Genomic DNA, 21,245 nt, shown 5'->3' with positions numbered 1-21,245 from the left:
AACTGACATGCAAGTTTTGATAAATCCCCACATAGGCCACGGGTATTACCAGTGCAAAATTCTACAAGAATAACTAAAGTACACTGTTATCTTGTTACATTTGTGCTTGGTCTGTGGTTATGATCATATATTATAATCTTCCAGGATATTAAAATGATCTCATAATGGCCTATCACTTGCATGGGCTGAGCTGCAGTACCAGGCAAAGCCACAATCAGGACATTGCTGTGCTGGTATTGAAGTAAAGGGGCACTCCATGATGTGGAATCTGGGGGTGGGAGGCCCACTGACTATAGATTCATGGCTTATCCTAATGATAATGTGGATTAATGTTATACATATTGATATCAATGTTCTATTCTTGGAAGCACCTCTAAAGGTAAGAGCCTTTCCCAGAGGTTCACTCCCTGTTACATCATAAACCATTATAAAGGTATTTTCACATGGTCCTGGTTATCCGCAAGTTTTCCATGGCGGAATTTCCACAAAAGAAAATCCGCAGCAGACCCCATTGAGGTCAATGTAATCTGCTGCAGATTTTCAGCTAGGGAGATTCCACAGTGGAAAATCCGCAGAGGGAAACTCAAAGCTGCAGCGGATACTCATGGGTAACGTGTTCCTGTGAACGTACCCTATGGCTGGGTTAACATAAAGTGTTTGGTCTGTACATCACTGGTTCACAATGGGATATCTGCAAAAATAGATGCTGACATATATTGTGGCCTATCTGCAGCAAGCCCATTGACTTTAATGGTCTATATTTGGTCTATTTCCAGAACATAAGCTTTTCTTGGGAGGGCGGGATTCAAAAATGTAGTAGGATATGCACAGGAAAATGCATGGGAAATAGCCTGAAAACACATGTAGACTATGTTTGGCCCATTAAAGTCAAACATACCTTTTTTGCCTGTAAACTGACATAAACCAGCATCAAACAAACAAACCAAGTACAATGTGAATGTAGGCTAAAGAACACAAGAAAATTGTTTCTAAGTATTTACTCAAATTGATATATATTTTTATCCACTCAATAAATATTACCTTGTAATAGTAAATCCAATGAAAGATTAAATGAGATTGAAAGGAAATGTCAGTGTCGAGGTTAATATATAAAAGCCAAGCTAAATGTTAACCACTGAAGTTAGTGCCTTCTTGTGAAGGAGTTCCACCTCCTATTCTTATTCTTTGTATCCATTGTGCACTGTAGTGTATAAATGACACAGGCACTGCAGGGTCCCTAGTACAACCAGAGGGTTAGCGACTAAGGGGCTTATCTGAAGAACAGACATTAGCAATTCATATTGCATCTGACCTAGCCTCCTTCAAGCCACTGACCCCGGCATTACTGACTAATTGCTGCTGCTAATGGATTCAGATAGTCAGTCCAGCAGGTCTTCTTCACCAGAGCTGGAGAGAAAAGACATCCTCAACATGAAGCCTGGCCAAATGTTCCAGAAACTGTGCCAAGGACAAAGAATGCCATCTCGAGGCAAAATGAAAGCCGGCAGAAGAGAGTGTCAAGAAGACATGCATGAACTTCGCTTAAAGGTGAATAGTCGTGAACGTCAACGAATGCACGACCTTAACCAAGCAATGGATGGGCTGCGAGAGGTCATGCCATACTCTCATGGACCATCAGTACGTAAGCTTTCTAAGATTTCAACCCTGATGCTTGCTCGCAATTATATCCTCATGTTATCCAGCTCTCTGGAGGAGATGAAGAAACTTGTGAATGATGTATATGGTGCCCACCATCTACCTGGCTGTACAAGGTCTTTGCATCCCCAGCATGTAAATCCCCTACCCCATGTCTTACGCACTATGCCATCTTCAGACGTCAGCAGTTACATGGGATTAATGACCCCAGATGTCCATCACAACCCTGCTCCTCAACAAATTTCAGGACTGTTATGCCCCTGTACCATGTGTCAGCAATACTCACACCAGCTGTCAAGGACTGCCTCCAACTTGCCAGTCTCAAGACCTGGCAAATACTAATACTTTGATATATTTGTATGTAAATCTTGTCTGCTCAGGTCTGGTATGGACCTCAATATCCTGTATATATGCTAAAGACAATCCAAATGACTACTCAGTTAGCTGTTCTTTTATTTTCCATAGCGCATATTACTGAATATGAATATGTCTTTCTATACAGACGTTGCTGTGCTGTATATTTTTTGTAAATTTAGTATTTTTGTAAATAAACTAGAGGAAAAAAATGTATAAAGTGTCTATTTCAGTTTCATAAAACCGCATAAATATTTGTATATTTTTGTCCATTGCATAAAAACTTTTTAGCATATGTTTCCATGGGCAAAAACAAAACAATCTGGAAAAAAAAACCTCCATGTCGATTTTGGTACTGATTTTAATGCAGAATTTCACAGAAAAGTGACATCACTTTTTTTTTTTTAACCTTCCCCACTGTAATCAATGGGAAGTTGACTAAGTAAAACCATGATGTTTTTGATGCATAAAAAAGTGTCAAAAAAAAAAACATGTCTTTTTTCCCCCTGTGTGAACATGCTCTTAGGGTTCTTGCCTATGCCCTGCATATATTAAAGACCCATAGTCACTATGTGTGATAACACCATGATACAACATGCATTGGTGCAGGCAATAACTTTTTTTTTTAAGTTTACAATATAATGTATGGTAAAGGCTTCTAATGCAAAGATTTCTTGAGTGAGTGTTTTTATTTTTTAGTACTTTTCATCTCCCCATGCCGTCTTGCACTTTCACATCTTCCTGCTGAAATGTGGGGATGTTGGGGGAGATTCATCAAAACCTGTGCAAAGGAAAAGTTGTTCAGTTGCCCATAGCAACCAATCAGATTGCTGGTACCAGAACGTTAAACAGATTTGTAAATTCCTTCTATTTAAAAATATTAATCATTCCAGTACTTATCAGCTGCTGTATACTACAGAGGAAATTAAGTTGCTCTTTTCCGTGTGACCACAGTGCTCTCTGCTGACACCTCTGTCCATGTCAGGAACTGTCCAGAGCAGGAGTAAAACCCCATAGCAAACATGCTGCTCTGGACAGTTCCTGACATGGACAGAGGTGTCAGCAGAGATCACTGTGGTCAGACAGAAAAGAAATTCAAAAAGAAAAGAACTTCCTATGGGGATCCCAGCAGTCAGATGTCCACTTTTCAGCACTTGATGGCATGTCCTGATTACAATGTGCTGCCATGGCTGGACTACCCCTATAATTCTGGATTATTTGGCAACACAGTCAAAAAAAAAATCCTCCTAGGACTAGAGCTATACAATGGCTCAAAATGACATTCATTGTGGTAAAATTAGATGTTTAACATTTCTTATATGTAAAAAAAAAAGGTTGCAAGCAAAAGCACATCTCTTAAGTTTCCACAGTGCTGGTTGTTTTGTAAAAGACCCTTGAGGCCATGTTTACACACTGGTTTTGGACAGTATTTTCAGCATTTGAGCCCTTGAGGACCAGGCCAAGTTTTGCACTTTTGGTTTTTCCTCCTCTAAAAATCATAACGCTTTAAATTTCCCACCTACAGTCCATATGAGGGCTTGTTTTTTGTCAATTAAGTTTTTATTGGTTTTTGAATAAGGACACTTACAAAGAAACACATCAGTAAAGATATGATGACATAACAGTGACTGCCCAAAGGCAAAAACAGACAAATATGAACTAGAAAGAACTTTGATCGTGTATCCAAATAAGAAGACCTCCTTATTAGGAGGGCTTGAATGGTAGTACTAGGGAGATAGGGGAGGAAGGAAGAAAGAGAATAGGGGGAAAAGGGGGGGGGGGGAGAGGCAAGATAGGAGAAAGAATGGGATGGGGGGGGGGGCAGGAGGGAAAGGGGAGGGGGGTCGGATTTAGGGCCTAAGGGCGGCCGTTTTCTGGGCCGGCCTGGGCACCGAGAGTAGAAACATCAAACATCATAGAAGCGTATGCCAGCAAGGTAACAGTCAATAGGGCTTGTTTTTTGCACCACCAATTTTACTTTGTAATGACATCAATTATTTCACCACAAAATCTATGGAGAAACCAAAAAATTTTTTTGTGGGGCTAAATTGAAAAAAAAAGAAAGTCATTTAGTAACTTTTGGGACTAGCCTAACAGTTAACCTAAGAACCGAAAGACTAGAGGGAAGTCTTATAGAACTAAATGAAGAGTTTTTGATCACTTTTTATAAATTTTTTAGCGTATAAAAAGTGACCAAAAATACGAAATTCGGGACTTAGGTATTCTTTTACGTATACGCAATTGACTGTGCGGTTAAAGTAACATTACATTTTTATAGTTCGGACATTTACGTACATGGCAATACCACGTTTATTTTTGTTTACATATATTTTTTTTCTTTTCAAACGGGAAAATGGGGGTGATTTAAACTGATCAGTGTTATCGATGCTCCATTGCTCCAGCCTGCCATGGCTGACTGGAGCTTAGGATTACCAATCGGATGGCGAGGAGGCAGATAATGCCCCTCCCAGTTTTACCGAGGTGGTCCCAATCAGCACTGCTGAGCAGCCAGGAAGTGTTTTTTAGCATTTAGATGCCGCAATCAACTTTGATCTTGGCGTCTAAGGGGTTAATGCCGGGCATCACCGTGATTGGTGATGTCTGGCATTAGCCACGTGTACTGGTGGTAGATAGCTGCCGGGACCACCCGCTATGACCCGTGCTCAGCTCCTTCATCCTCAAACATATTGCCATGTTTTGTTTTTAACCTCTTAAGGACGTAGGGCGTACCTGTACGCCCTGCTCCCAGTATAAAACGCGGGGTCACGCCCTGACCCCGCGTCATATCGGGTCGGTCCCAGCGGCTAATGACAGCCGGGCCCACGCGCTATTAACCCTTTAGACGCGGCGTTCAAAGTTGATCGTCCCGTCTAAAATGAAAGTAAAAGCTTCCCGGCAGCTCTGTCGGGCTGATCGGGACCATCGCGGTGAAATCACAATGTCCCGATCAGCTAGAATGCGAGTGGAGGTCCCCTCACCTGCCTCCGTCGTGTCCGATGAGCGATTGATTGTTCCAAGCCTGAAATCTACGCTTGAGCAATCGACCGCCGATTACACTGATCTTTGCCATGTTAATGCATGGCAGTGATCTGTGTATGAGATCGGTATGTGCAGTGAAATAGCCACCAGGGGGAGCTATAACACTGGAAAAAAAAACATAAAAAAAAAGTTAATAAAGATCATTTAAACCCTTCCCTAATAAAAGTAAGAATCACCCCCCTTTTCACATAAAAAAAAAAAAAAACTGTGTAAATAAAAATAAACATGTGATATCGCCGCGTGCGGAAATGTAAAAATATATCGTTAATTAAACCGCATGGTCAATGGCGTACGTGATAAAAAATTCTAAGTCCAAAATAGTGTATTTTTGGTCACTTTTTATATCATGAAAAAATTAATAAAAAGCGATGAAAAAGTCCGATCAATATAAAAATGGTACCGATACAAACTTCAGATCACGGCGCAAAAAATAGCCCTCATACCACCCTGGTTGGGGCCCGTACACGGAAAAATAAAAAAGGGGTCAGAAGATGACAATTTTAAACGTATAAATTTTCCTGCATGTAGTTATGATTTTTTCCAGAAGTACGACAATATCAAACCTATATAAGTAGGGTATCATATTAACCGTATGGACCTACAGAATAAATATAAGGGGTCATATTTACCAAAAAATGCACAATGCACAAAATCCAAAATGTTGGCAAAAAAATTGGCCGTTTGTTTCATGATTGGATGTACCAGGCACAAGTTTTTTTTTTGTTTTCTTTAAATCCAAAGTGTCTGCAAAAAATGTCACTTAAAGGAGTAGTGTAGTGAAAGATAATTTATCCCCTATCCAAATGGTCAACGGACATGTTTATCTTATATATCTAAAGCTTCCCCAGCACATACTGTACACATACAAAGGTGAACATAGCCTAAGGCTCATCTGCATGCAGCTCTAGGTATTCCTGTGGACTACAGCTGTAGCTTCATACTTAAAGGGGTACTCCACTGGAAAACATTTTATTTTTTTATTTTTTAAATCGACTGGTGCCAGAAAGTTAAACAGATTTGTAAATTACTTCTATTTAAAAATCGTAATCCTTCCAGTACTTATAAACTTCCACAGGAAGTAATTTACAAATCTGTATAACTTTACGGCACCAGTTGATTGATAAAAATAAAAAAATGTTTTCCAGGGGAGTTCCCCTTTAAGGACCCATTCACACTATGTAATCTCAGTAGAGATGAGCGAATTTACAGTAAATTCGATTCGTCACGAACTTCTCGGCTCGGCAGTTGATGACTTTTCCTGCATAAATTAGTTCAGCTTTCCAGTGCGCTGGAAAAGGTGGATACAGTCTTAGGAAAGAGTCTCCTAGGAATGTATCCACCTTTTCCAGCCCATTGGAGCACCTGAAAGCTGAACTAATTTATACAGTATAAGTCAGCAACTGCCGAGCCGAGAAGTTCGTGACGAATCGAATTTACTGTAAGTTCGCTCATCTCTAAATCTCAGCCCAGAGAAATTCCCGTCGGAGACTTCATAGCCAGCTGGAGGACTCAGAATTCGCAGTCTCCATTGAAGGCAATGGATTTCCAAGCAGATAAGAATAAAGAGGTTTGAGCTTTTGGGATCCCAAATTTCCACGGCAGAACATCCGCTGTGAAAATCCGTAGTGTGAAGGGTGCAATACAATTCCCATGGAAAACAATGGAAGGCTGGTGTACCAGAATTTCCACAGGGGAAGAAAACGCTTCGTGTGAATGGGTCCTTATACTAGAAAGTCGGACTACAAAATGCGCAGTGGAGCCCTAGTCTTGGACCAGGGTTTAATGGCAATGGATGTGCGCGTGCCTTAGAAAACGCATTGCAATAACGCTGAATATGTCTTAAGTTCTGGCGGGACATGAAGAAATCAGTGTACAACACAAACTCGCAACACGTGTACAATGAGATCCCTTAGGAAAATATTCATGTCTCATGGTGGATCCCTAAACGAAGAGGATATACTGATACCCTATGCCGGTTAGCAGCAAGTGTACACGGCGCCCTACAATACTGCCCTTTAAACCTACAGGAGCGCGCTCTCCTCACAGTGACGCACTTCCGCTGTGGTGTCGCCGGAACTACCGGGTCAGAGGTCGGTAAATATTGGTGATGTCACGCAGCCGACATGGCGGAAGGGTGAGAGTGGTGTTTTGCTTCCCGACATCCCCGGGCACCTGTATGTTATGCGGGGGCACCTACATACATAGACTGTGGCACCATGATACCCGCTGCCCTGTGCCCTTACAATGCCCACAGCTCACATATGTCCTTACTGGCAGAGATCTGACCTATCGCTTTCTCACAGAAATACTGTCTTCCCACCTGTTTCTGTCATGTAAATGCCCTATTTCTGTGCCACAGACACACCATGTAGTCTACCATCTGGACAGATCTACGATACTGCTGTGTTTCCCAGCCAGGGGGCCTCCAGCTGTTGCAAAACTACAACTCCCACCATGCCCGGACAGCCAAAGGCTGTCCGGGCATGCTGGGAATTGTAGTTTTGCAACAGCTGGAGGCACCCTGGTTGGGAAACACCACGATACAGTGTAACACTATAAGGCCCCTTTCACACTACAGGTATCATCCTGCTTTTTTACTGCCGTTATTTTACAGATGAAAAAAAAAACAGATGCAATAACTGGTAATAATGGATGATAACTGAGAAACATCATCTTTTTTTTAATGTTTTTTTTTTCTTAAAAAAACCTGATGTTCATCCGTTATTACCAGTTACATCCGTTTTTTTTAAATCAGGTTTTTAACCCTTTTTTTCGTAAAGCTGTATCGAGCATGCTCAGTACAAAAAAACGGATGTTAAAAACCTGACAATAACTGATAACGGATGCTTTTTTTTGTTGTTGAAAAAGTTAGTGCATGCACCATCTTTTTTGCCGTAAAAAATAACTGACATACCTGATGTAAAAACGGACGTACCTGATGCAAAAGGATTGTCATGAATGGGATTTTTGGACGGCTGTTTTCAGGACTTTTTGCCGGGAGTCATAACGGAGTTTTTTTTTTACAGGGATGATACCTGTAGTATGAAAGGGGCCTAACCCGTATTACTGTCCTGTAGTAAAACCACATTGCACTCAGCTAAGTGACCCTCTCAGCTCTGCTACATCTGCCCTGCATGTTGGTGATGAGTATTGACCATCCTGATGTCTTCTTGTTTGGCAGGGAGGATGGGGGTTGGTGGAGAAGCTGGTTACACCAGAGTTACAGTAGTGTGCGGGAGAAGGTATGTAGCCGTTCTTTTTTTCTTATTGGTAAAAGAAATGTTGTAGGTATATAGAGCTATATTATATAAAGAGGGCAAGATACTACTGTGGGGAGATTTATCAAAACCTGTGTAGAGGAAAAGTGGTGCAGATCGCTGCTTTTTTTTTTCCCCCCCAGATGCCTTTACAAAAATAAAAGAAGCAATCTTGGTTGCTAAGGGCAACTGCACCACTCTTCCTCTACTTAGATTTTGAGTAGAAATTCTCCCTCATGCCCCGTGTACTCCAGTGTTCTAAGTTACAGATAACACCATTAGGGCTGCAACGATTAATCAACGTTATCGATAAAATTCGATAACGGGATACGTTGCCGACGAATCCCGTTATCAAATAATCGGCCGATTCGTTGTCCGGGTTCCGGCTGTGATAACACTGCTGCAGGCGCGCCGTCAGATGCTAGTCTGCACCGCCGCAGCCTCTATTAAGTTAATCTAGTCCCTGTCCCACCCTCCGCTACCCACTGCTCACCAATCACGTGTGCGGCTGCTTCTCTGAGCTCCTCCACTCCCCCGCCGCTTGTGGACGCTCTACACTTATGGAGCCTCAGCCAACCGTGGAGGACTCCAGACACTAGGATGCAATGCTCTGCACATACCCCCATGTGTATAGTAGTGTAAGTGTGTACTACATGCAAACTGCTATACACATGGTAGTATGTGCAGACATTGCACCCCTGTGTCTATACTACAGACACAGGGGTGCGATGCTCTGCATATACCCCTATGTGTATAGCAGTGTGTGCAGAGCATTGCACCCCTGTGTCTGTAGTACAGACACTAGGAAGCAATGCTCTGCACATACTACCATATGTATAGCACTGTGCATGTAGTACACACACTACTATACACATGGGGGTACGTGCAGAGCATTGCACCCTTGTGTCTTTACTACAGACACAAGGGTGCAATGCTCTGCATATACCTCTATGTGTATATCGGTAAGCAGTGCACACCGCTTTACCCGTGGAGGTTTGTGCAGAGCATTTCACCCTTGTGTCTGTAGTACAGACACAACGGTGCAATGCTCTGCACATACCCCCATGGGTAAAACATTGTGTATGTAGTACATATACATTGCTATACACATGGGGGGTGCAGAGCATTGCATCCTAGTGTCTGTACTACAGACATGGGTCAGGTGCAATGCTTTGCAGTCTGCAAATACCCCCATGTGTATAGGAGTGCTATAGAAAAAGTGTAAAGTAAAAACAAATTAAATGTAAATAAACCGCCCCCAATAAAAATTAGCTCCACCTTTTCCTATTGCTATACAAAAATCGTAAAAAAAAAAAAAAATTTTTTTTACATATGATACTGTCGCATGGCTAATTGTCTGAAATATTAAAATTAAATGCTAACCCCTTAAGGACATAGGGCGTATCCATACGCCCCCGTTTCCAAGTCCTTAAGGACCGAGGGCGTATGGATACGCCCTGAGCATTTCCGGCCCCCACCGCTAGCCGGAGGGGAGCCGGAGCCGGATGCCTGCTGAAATCGTTCATTATGTCCCCCCATGTTGGCGATTGCCGCAGATCGCTGGACAATTCAGTCCAGCGATCTGCGGCAGATTCCGGGTCAATCGGGTCTCCAGTGACCCGATGACCCGGAATTACTGGCTGATCGGGGCCGTCAGAGACGGCCCCGAACAGCCATTGCCAGCAGGGGTGAGATGGCACTGGTGCCACCTCACGATCGCCCTGATTCGTCGGCCGGATTACCGGCCGACCAATCAGGGCACCTGCTGCGGGTGTCACTCCCGCAACCCGCTCCGCCCCTCTTCCGGAGGACGTGAGCGGGTGCGGGAAGACGACCCCCGGTGCTGGGGACCCCGATCCCCGGCGTCCCTGTTGGGATCGGGGCCCCAGGAGCAGCGGCGGCGGCGGAGACGACGAGGGACTGACCTGTGCGGCGGCATCGTGGAGCAGCAGCAGGAGGTGAGTGACAGCCTCCTGCTGTTGCTTAGCAACAGCTCCCAGCATGCAACAAGGGCATGCTGGGAGCTGTAGTTATGCAACAGCAGGAGGCAGACCACCACAACTCCCAGCATGCCCTTATGGGCATGCTGGGACTTGTAGTTTTGCAACAGCTGAAGGCACATTCTTTCTATGTAAAAGTGTACCTTCAGCTGTTGTATAACTACAACTCCAAGCTTGCACAATCAGCTAAAGTGCATGCTGGGAGTTGTAGTGGTGCATCTGGTGGTTGCATAATTACAACTCCCAGCATGCCCGTTGGCTGTCGGTGACTGCTGAGAGTTGTAGTTTTGCAACAGCTGAAGGCACACTGAGTTAAGTAGTAAACCAGTGTGTCTCCAGCTGTTGCATAACTACAATCCCCAGCATCCCCAGCCAATGTAGTATGCCTCCGGCTGTTGCATAACTACAAGACCCAGCATGCCCTTCCGCTGTCCGTACATGCTGGGGGTTGTAGCTTTTGCAACAGCTGAAGGCACACTGGTTGCAAAACACTGAGTTTGTTACCAAACTCGGTGTTTCACAACCTGTGTGTCTCCAGCTGTTGCAAAACTACAACTCCCAGCATGCACTGATAGACCGTACATGCTTGGAGTTGTAGTTTTGCAACAGCTGGATGTTTCTCCCCCCCCCCCCCCAATGTGAACGTACAGGGTACACTCACATGGGCGGAGGTTTACAGTAAGTATCCGGCTGCAAGTTTGAGCTGCGGCAAATTTTCTGTCGCAGCTCAAACTGCCAGCGAGAAACTACTGTGAACCCCCGCCCGTGTGACTGTACCCTAAAAACACTACACTACCACAAAATAAAATAAAAAGTAAAAGACACTACATAAACACATACCACTACACAGCCCCCCTCCCCAATAAAAATGAAAAACGTCTGGTACGCCACTGTTTCCAGAACGGAGCCTCCAGCTGTTGCAAAACAACTACTCCCAGTATTGCCAGATATCCACTGACTGTCCAGGCATGCTGGGAGTTTTACAACAGCTGGAGGCCCCCTGTTTGGGAATCACTGGCGTAGAAAACCCCTATGTCCACCCCTATGCAATCCCTAAATTAGGCCTCAAATGCGCATGGCGCTCTCACTTTGGAGCCCTGTCATATTTCAAGGCAACAGTTTAGGGCCACATATGGGGTATCGCCGTACTCGGGAGAAATTGTGTTACAAATTTTGTGGGGTATTTTTTGCTATTACCCTTTTTAAAAATGTAAAATTTTTGGGAAAACAAGCATTTTAGGTAAAAAAAATTTTTTTTTTTACATATACAAAAGTCATGAAACACCTGTGGGGTATAAAGGTTCACTTAACCCCTTGTTACGTTCCCCGAGGGGTCTAGTTTCCAAAATGGTATGCCATGTGTTTTTTTTTTTGCTGTCCTGGGACCATAGGGGCTTCCTAAATGCGGCATGCCCCCAGAGCAAAATTTGTTTTCAAAAAGCCAAACGTGACTCCTTCTCTTCTGAGACCTGTAGTGCGCCAGCAGAGCACTTTTCACCCCCATATGGGGTGTTTTCTGAATCGGGAGAAATTGGGCTTCAAATTTTGGGGGGTGTTTTCTGCTATTACCCTTTTTAAAAATGTAAAAATTTTGGGAAACCAAGCATTTTAGGTAAAAAAAAAATAAAAAATGTTCACATATGCAAAAGTCGTGAAACACCTGTAGGGTATTAAGGTTCACATTACCCCTTGTTACGTTCCCCGAGGGGTCTAGTTTCCAAAATGGTATGCCATGTGTTTTTTTTTTTGCTGTTCTGGCACCATAGGGGCTTCCTAAATGCGGCATGCCCCCAGAGCAAAATTTGCTTTCAAAAAGCCAAATGTGACTCCTTCTCTTCTGAGACCTGTAGTGCGCCAGCAGAGCACTTTTCACCCCCATATGGGGTGTTTTCTGAATCGGGAGAAATTGGGCTTCAAATTTTGGGGGGTATTTCCTGCTATTACCCTTTTTAAAAATGTTAACATTTTGGGAAACCAAGCATATTAGGTAAAAAATAAAAAACATTTTTTACATATGCAAAAGTCGTGAAACACCTGTAGGGTATTAAGGTTCACATTACCCCTTGTTACGTTCCCCGAGGGGTCTAGTTTCCAAAATGGTATGCCATGTGTTTTTTTTTTGCTGTTCTGGCACCATAGGGGCTTCCTAAATGCGGCATGCCCCCAGAGCAAAATTTGCTTTCAAAAAGCCAAATGTGACTCCTTCTCTTCTGAGACCTGTAGTGCGCCAGCAGAGCAATTTTCACCCCCATATGGGGTGTTTTCTGAATCGGGAGAAATTGGGTTTCAAATTTTGGGGGGTATTTTCTGCTATTACACTTTTTAAAAATGTTAAATTTTTGGGAAACCAAGCATTTTAGGTAAAAAAAAAATAATTTTTTTTACATATGCTAAAGTCGTGAAACACCTGTGGGGTATTAAGGTTCACTTTACCCCTTGTTACGTTCCCTGAGGAGTCTAGTTTCCAAAATGGTATGCCATGTGTGTTTTTTTGCTGTCCTGGCACCATAGGGGCTTCCTAAAGGTGACATGCCCCCCAAAAACCATTTGTCGCTCCTTCCCTTCTGAGCCCTCTACTGCGCCCGGTGAACAATTAACATAGACATATGAGGTATGTGCTTACTCGAGAGAAATTGGGTTTCAAATACAAGTAAAAATTTTCTCCTTTTTACCCCTTTCAAAAATTCAAAAATTGGGTCTACAAGAACATGCGAGTGTAAAAAATGAAGATTTTGAATTTTCTCCTTCACTTTGCTGCTATTCCTGTGAAACACCTAAAGGGTTAATACACTTACTGAATGTCATTTTGAATACTTTGGGGGGTGTAGTTTTTATAATGGGGTCATTTATGGGGTATTTCTAATATGAAGGCCCTTCAAATCCACTTCAAACGTGAACTGGTCCATGAAAAATAGCGAGTTTGAAAATTTTGTGAAAAATTTGAAAATTGCTGCTGAACTTTGAAGCCCTCTGGTGTCTTCCAAAAGTAAAAACTCATAAATTTTATGATGCAAACATAAAGTAGACATATTGTATATGTGAACCCAAAAAAAATATATTTTGAATATCCATTTTCCTTACAAGCAGAGAGCTTCAAAGTTAGAAAAATGCAAAATTTTCATTTTTTTCATCAAATTTGGTGATTTTTCACCAAGAAAGGATGCAAGTTATCATAAAATTTTACCACTAAGTTAAAGTAGAATATGTCACGAAAAAACAATCTCGGAATCAGAATGATAACTAAAATCATTCCAGAGTTATTAATGTTTAAAGTGACAGTGGTCAGAATTGCAAAAAATGCTCCGGTCCTTAAGGTGAAAAAGGGCTCGGTCCTTAAGGGGTTAATAAATCATTAACATTTTATTTTAATAGTTCAGATAGTTACCCCATGCGGCAATATCAAATTTACACTGGTTTCTGTACAGGATCATTAATAATGACCCTGTATAGCAACCGGCGTAAACTTAAATAAATAAATGTCAAAAATTGCTGCCGTTTGGTCACATCACATGCTAGAATACTTTTAATATGGCCATTGTACATAATTCTTCAAGTAGAATCAGCTGAACCCCTTATTTTGGCATTTTGATGTTTTTTCCCGATTAATCGATTAATCCGATAAAATAATCGACAACTAATTGATCATTAAAATAATCGTTAGCTGCAGCCCTAAACACGACGACTCACATAATTGGACTGGTCATTAGGGGCGACTATTGTTAGTCCTGATCGGTATCTCTGGGCACAGGTAAACATCTGCATGCCCCTGTACGTGCCCATAGTCCTTTCCAGCTACTACCCATTAACAAGACATGGCTGGTGTCAGCATATTTCCTTCCCCAGAGGTGTGGAAATTAAAAAAAAATAAAAAACTACTTGTCCAAGGGACTAAAGAGGAACACAATCTACTTGTCCCTCTAGAAAATCCACTTGTCCTGGTAGATGAAATAATTTCAACCAAAATAGTCTGTAAATAGGGTCTTATTAGTTTCTGCACTTTCGTTTTTTCCTCCTCGTCCTATAATAGCCATAACTCTTATTTTTCCATCTACAGACCCATATGAGGCTTGTTTTTTGTGGGGCCAAGTATACTTTGTAATGACTTATGCTCTGAAACAAAAGGAAATTATTTGTGAGGTGAAATTGAAAAAAAATGCAAATTTGGGGGTTTTCTTTTTTTCGCCATTTACCTTGTGGTCAAACTTACATATTATTTTGATACTTTAGGTCGGCCTGATTACACCAATACCAAATTTGTGTAGTTTCCGTCATGTTTACATTTTTTGGGCCGTAATATGCTGTTTGTATCGATTTTGGTATTGATCAGACTTTTTTACTTCATTTTTTCTGGGATATGATGTTATAAACATAAAAAATGCAATTCTGTGATTGAAATTTTTTTTTTTTTATGTTAACGCCATTTACCGCACGGGATATAAAATGTAAATTTTTTATAGTTCGGACAATTACGCATGCGCCAATACCAAATATGTTTTTTTTAATTATGTTTCCATATTTTTATATGGAAAAGGGGGGTGATTTTAATATGGAAGGGGTTAATGGGTGTTTTAAACTTTTGTTAAACTTTCTTTTTTTTAAATACACTTTTTTAGGAGGAATCATTTAGATTCCTCATACAGATCAATGCAGTTCTATTGAACTCCATTGATCTGTGTTCATTTGGTTGAACCTGCTCAAGGCAGGCTCAATCAAATGCAGATCTATGGGGGCAGCCATGAATGCAGAGGTAAGCCCTCCGGCTACCTCCCCAGTGGATCGCCATCGATGCGATCACGCTGCGGGGGGGGGGGGGGGGGGGGTTGTTCACCGCATGCTGGGCTATTAGTGCCGGCCCCCGGCTACTGAAACCAGCCGGGGGTTGGCGAGTATGCAGCGGGCTTGAGTCAGGAGCCCGCTTTATACACCCTGAGTGTCGGTGTGAGGTGCAAACTTGCGTCCCATGCAAGTCTGTGCCCGCTCCTGCACCTCACACCGGCATTATAATTAAAATAAAAAGAGGGAAGTCGGTCCGGCTATGCTTGCCCGATACAGGGCTAAAGCTATGAAAAATTTACCTGCCCGGTGCCCGGAACTACATGTCCTGGGCATCGGGCGATAGGTTTTTCACATCCCTGTTCCCCAGGTGCTAGTGTTGGCAGTGGATAGACAGTTGTGTGATCCATTACATTGTTAGCTTAGAGTGCCAGATTAGTAGTTTGGGAGGAGGAGATTTATCTGTGCAGAGGAAGAGTGGTGCAGTTGCCCATAAAAACCAATTAGATAACTTATTTTATTTATCAGAGGCCTTTTAAGAAACAAAGAAGCAATTTGGTTACTATGGGCAACTGGTCAACATGTTCTCTGCACAGGTTTTGATAAATCTTTTTCCATATCCCTTCTCTAGAGTCTCACAGAAGGCACTCTGTATACCATGCTGGCATTAATCTCTGTATAAATAAGTATGGAAGCACAGCTGAATAGGTAAAAGGGGTACTGCGCCCCTAGACATTTTATCCCCTATCCGCAGGATGTCCGATTGTGGAGGTCTGGCCGCCGGGACCCCTGCGATCTCCAGGCTGGCACCATGGCGTTCTGAACAAGGAAGCTGTGGTCGCCTGTTATCCAGCATGGAGCCAGGTTTACTCCGTGCACCGGATGACTGGGGTGCTGCATCGGAGATCGCGGGGGGTCCCAGCGTCCGAACCCCAGCAATCAGACATCTTTTCCCTCTATCCTTTTGGATAGGGGATAAGATGTTTAGGGGTGGAGTACCTCTTTAATCATCCAACAATGAAGCTTTATTGAATATATGAAAAATAGCACAGGTGTAACACAGTTGTACAAAGAAATACAGGTCCGAGGACCTAACCAATAACTTTACAAACAGGTACACAGGCAGTATAGCAGTACAGTAGAAGAACAATATGCATGTTAGGCAAGAAGAAAGGTATGGTGCCATTCAATCAGCCAGTTGAGGAAGTACAATGCCAAACCACCGTCAGTAGTTAACGTAAAAGATACAACATTACATAAATTCCGAAGTACCTAACTACCCCCCATCCCCACCCCACCCCCCCACAAGTATGGCCATGGGACAGTAAAGAAAGAGTTGATGGGCGATCTCCGGGCAGTATGTCGAGGAAAACCAGGGATCCCACAGTAAATTAAAATGGTCCACCCGATCCTCCCTAATAGCAGACAATTTGTCATTCAGCATAATAGTATTGATCCTCTCCACCACCATGCTGAAGTGTAAGTCTGATGTCCGCCAACGAGCGGCGATGTGTATGCGAGTGGCTAACAGGACATATTGGGAGAGTTTAAATGGGCGATATTGCATTCTAAGGGGTTTGTGACTAAACAAGCAGTAAGAAGGGGTACGTGGTACTCTACAGGGAAAAATAGCTGTCAACAAGTCAAGCACCCGTGTCCACAACTCAGCCACCACGGGGCAGCTCCAGCAAGGGTGGTACAAGGTTCCCCTAAAGCCGCATCCACGGAAGCACAGCGGAGAGATGTGAGGATAATTGGTGTGAAGGAGGGTCGGTACTCTATAGGAACGGTGTAATATCCTTAATTAAGTTTCTACCAGGGAGTACCTCTTTAATGCGTTGGTGAGAGGAAGAAGGGTGGCATATTTCTCTAGACTACGCAGTGTCGGGTTTGTCTGAGGTATCTAGCCCAAATACAAGAACACTAGAAAAATCATAACATACTGGTTAAATATTTCCCCTGGCCTTTACTATTACCATAGTTTCCTATTGGAGCTTTGTATTCATTAGATGTTGTGCTCATGTGGGATGGGTTTCCCATGGGGAACTATTAAAGGGGTCGTCAAAGATATATACAGTGAACTGACCACCCACATGTGCACAACAAAGTGGGATTGAGCTATATAATCAAACAGCCTACTAGGGTGCTAAAATAACAAAATACACTTTATATATCTACTTTAGTCTTGGTGCATCCAGGCCACCAGAGCAGTGGCTCTGGACTCTCCTCATTTACATATATGAAAAAATTAGATCGTCTTATAGGGAGAAATTTAGAAATGTAAAAGTAGGACTTTGAAGAGACTGAGCTGTAATTAGTTACTCTATGTTAGTGTTTTCCAACCAGGGTGCCTCCAGCTGTTGCAAAACTACAACTCCCAGCATGCCCAGACAGCCAAAGGCTGGGAGTTGTATTTTTGCAACAGCTGGAAGGACCCTGGTTGGGAAACATTCCTTCATGTGGAACCATCCTACAGATTCCCATTAAAGGGGTACTCCGGTGGAAAACTTTTAAATGAACTGGTGGCAGAAAGGTAAACAAATTTGTAAATTACTTCTATTAAAAAAATCTTAATCCTCTCTGTCTCTGCTGACACCTCTTGTACGTGTCAGGAACTGTCCAGAGTAGTGTAAGTTTGCTATGGGGATTTTCTCCTGCTCTGGACATTTCCTGATACGGGCATCAGGTGTCAGCAGAGAGCACTGTGGACAAGACAAAAAAAAAGAAATAAAGATTGTTCTCTGTAGCAAACAGCTGCTAAAAAGTACTGAAAGAATTAATAATTTTTAATAGAAGTAATTTACAAATCTGTTTAACTTTCTGGCACCAGTTCAGGAAAAAAAAAAAAAAAAGTTTTCCACCGGAGTACCCCTTTAACCCCATAAGGACATTGTTCATTTTTGCACTTTTGTTTTTCCCTCCTAGTCCTTTAAGAGCCATTTTAAATTTTTCCATAACATAGGCTCATTAATTTTTTTTTGTTGGTGAGGTGAAATCTGAAAAAAAGCTTTTTTTTTTGCAAATTTTCTATTTTTTTTTGTGTGTGTGTGTGTGTGTGTGGGGGGGGGGGTTCTTGTTTACTTTGCAGTCGAACAAAAATCTTAACTTAGAACTATGGAAAAAATGATCTTATCAGTTAGGGGATAAGTTGCTGATCACTGGGGCCCCTGCAATCTCCGGGATGGACTTGGCACACATTTCTATGGGAGTGCTGAAAAGACGCGAGAACAGCACTTGGGCATAATTGGCGCTCCCATAGAAATGAATAGAGCGTGTGCCGTCTACTGGTAGGCAACACGCATACCTCAGTGAGAGAGCTGGGGTCACGTCATGTTTTACTGCTTTATTTTTATTTTTTTCATTTGGTATTTCTTGCCCCTATAACTTTTTATTTCTCCGTATATGGGGCTGTATGAGGGTAAGTTTGATCAGCCTTTTTGATCGCTTTTTACTTCATTTTTCTGGGATATGCAGTGATGAACTCAATTCTGGGGTTTGGTATCTTTTTACTGCGATCTAAAGGGTTAATAGCTGGCTGCAACAGCCCCAAGCTACTGAAATCACATGGGATGATTATCATTCTCTGTCATTCCTCCTGGAAACGTTTCAATAAATTGTAAACTTGATGTTCCCATTTCCAGTATGAACAGGGTGTGTTACAAACACTGTCGGCACTGGTTGCAGTGACACATTCTGCTGACAAAGAAATTCACATTTGTCTGGACATTTCCTAGAGGACTAACAGATCAATGGCACAGTGCAGGATGCCCTTATTAGTTGATATACTGGTCCACAATAATGATGACATTAATCCGATTCTTCATTGTCTGTCCAGTCTGCAGAGGCTTTGGAGTTTATGAAGAGAGACCTAACAGAGTTTACACGCGTTGTGCAGCATGACACAGCATGCACTATTGCAGCTACTGCTTCTGTTGTCAAGGAGAAGCTGGCGGTGAGTTACATGTATATATAATTCAGTAATGTATGCTGCTGATAATGATAGAAGACAAGTATAAGGAAGGAGAAATGGCAGGGAGAAAATGAAAAAATAAGAAAATATGCTTGTATACTGCGCATGCGTGAGGCAAATCGCACATCGCAGTGTGTCTGCTCATAGCGGCGTATTGCTGCTCCGAGCAGGCACCTGTAAAGGCAGAATTAGAGATGAGCGAACTTACAGTAAATTCGATTCTTCACAAACTTCTCGGCTCGGCAGTTGATGACTTTTCCTGCATAAATTAGTTCATCTTTCAGGTGCTCCGATGGGCTGGAAAAGGTAGATACAGTCCTAGGAGACTCTTTCCTAGGAATGTATCCACCTTTTCCAGCCCACCGGAGCACCTGAAGGCTGAACTCATTTACGCAGGAAAAGTCATCAACTGCCGAGCCGAGAAGTTCGTGACGAATCGAATTTACTGTAAGTTTGCTCATCTCTAGGCAGAATACAGAGGTCCTTCAGTGGCGGATCCGCAGCGCAATACGTGCTGGGGATCCGCTCGTGTGAACGTACCCTTAGGCTGCAGAAGAAAAACTTAAAAATTATATTGCCTCAAAAAACGAGCAACCAATGGCAATCTAACAGCGTGGCTTATATATTTTCTAGCTGAAATATGATCCTATTACATGCCAGCAGGCTGACCTTCTCCTGCTTTCATTCTGATGCTATTTCTTGTAGATCTTATTTTGACTAAATCCGATAATGTACCTTCTAACTGTCTTGCATGGGAACAGTTATAATGTACTTTTGGGGGCATCATTGTATTTGGTTATTTGTACGCACACAAGAAAATTGGACTACTTACTCTTCGAGAGTGACAACTATCCACCACTAACTCATTCTCATATATACAAAATTCCAGTGGTTTGCTAAAATGACAAGGAACGTGGAAAATGTGGGGAAAGCACACCTTCAAATTACTTTCATGAGATACTTTTATTATGCTTATCACTTATTCTTCACATTACCATCCCTGTACTCTATTCTTACTCTGGGTTCCCTTTTTTCTGTGTCTCTATGTGTCTGTTGGGCAACACTCCGTGATTCCACTCATGTGATGATATATTTAATTGTTAAAAGCCCAAAATATAAATTAACAGGTACAACACATCCAATGCTTTTAGGGAGCTCCCTTCTTCAATTCATGAACAATTCCTAGTTTCTCAGCAGCTTGTGAAAAGCCTCACTGGCTCACCACACATGTGCCAGAATCAGACCGCACAGCATTTAGAGGGCAGGTTAAGTGGGTAAGTGCTTTGGCCTGTGGCACTCCTTGATACTCTGCATGACATCAATACGTTTTTAAAGAGTTTAAAAGCATGGGCTCCAATAATAAAGGTAGGATATGAATGCCAGTAGTAATGCCCACTGTCAGCAGTTATTAATAGGTTTTACTGCTAATAGGTTTACTTTAAGAATAAGTTAGAAGAAAATGTGAGTCACAAGCATTGTAAAAGTATCTCATAATGGAATTCTAAATGGGTGCTGTGGTACCCGTTGTTTTCTGGGTTCCTCCACACAGAAATAATATACCAACAGTCCATTTTATTTAGCAGAAGTTTACCACAGTGTGTTACCAGACACAACCAGCATTTCTTTGTCTGAATTTAGGAGTAAACAAAAGGATATGTAACGAATAGCGTTCATCTACTAAAGGTGGAAATGCTGTAGAAGCTTGAGCAATTTCAAAATAAACAAAAGAAGTATAACGCTCCTTGTGTATAAATATATGTGTAATAATGACAAAGTGCATTCACCAATATTAGTCCTCAATATAACACTTGTAAACCATTTATTGCAAAAACCATTTAGGTAAATGTATGCACTGTCCATCTTGCAGGTGGAAGGTTCCTCAGGGACCACAGAAAAAGTAAAGAAAAGTCTTTCAGATTTTCTCGGAGTGATCTCTGACACACTCGCTCCATCGCCTGACAAGACAATTGATTGTGATGTTATTACATTGATGGCCACACCATCTGGGACTACGGAACCTTATGACAGCACTAAGGTATTGTATCCAGAGATGACTGGTAGAGTGGCAAGGTAACTTTAGTGTCTAGTTCCAGAAAGATTATAGAGATATACGAAAAGCTATTTTTATAGCTTTTTATTTAAAGCAAAAATAACCTTTTCTCCATATCTTTTTATTTTTTTTATTTAATATTGCTG

The 21,245-nt window shown here is 42.2% G+C and overlaps 2 protein-coding genes across 3 annotated transcripts in view; both read left to right on the top strand.

The window, feature by feature from the left end:
• The first annotated feature begins 531 nt into the window (after positions 1-531).
• Positions 532-2,206, top strand: LOC130355828 (oligodendrocyte transcription factor 3-like). Its single transcript, XM_056556547.1, has one exon. It carries the CDS (start codon positions 1,366-1,368, stop codon positions 1,996-1,998), a length of 633 nt encoding a protein of 210 aa, XP_056412522.1. The 5' UTR covers positions 532-1,365; the 3' UTR covers positions 1,999-2,206.
• Positions 2,207-7,108: 4,902 nt separating this feature from the next.
• BSDC1 (BSD domain containing 1) overlaps positions 7,109-21,245 on the top strand; it is a 38,500-nt gene continuing 24,363 nt past the window's right edge. Inside the window, exons 1-4 of one of the 2 annotated variants that reach the window (XM_056556545.1) lie at positions 7,109-7,183; positions 8,231-8,291; positions 18,915-19,031; positions 20,917-21,084. In XM_056556545.1, the coding sequence (XP_056412520.1) occupies positions 7,173-7,183; positions 8,231-8,291; positions 18,915-19,031; positions 20,917-21,084 (357 nt within the window). In that variant the 5' untranslated portion in view covers positions 7,109-7,172. The other variant, XM_056556546.1, reaches the window with a different exon arrangement.

This window comes from Hyla sarda, chromosome 2 (genome assembly GCF_029499605.1).
Source record: "Hyla sarda isolate aHylSar1 chromosome 2, aHylSar1.hap1, whole genome shotgun sequence".
Classification (NCBI taxonomy): Eukaryota; Metazoa; Chordata; class Amphibia; order Anura; family Hylidae; genus Hyla; species Hyla sarda.
Note: the sequence above shows the minus strand (reverse complement) of the source record. Positions and strands in the feature narration are given on the sequence as shown.

Bases quoted from the DNA above. Each gene is read 5' to 3' on its own strand.
- LOC130355828 (XM_056556547.1), top strand. From the start codon at position 1,366: ATGGATTCAGATAGTCAGTCCAGCAGGTCTTCTTCACCAGAGCTGGAG.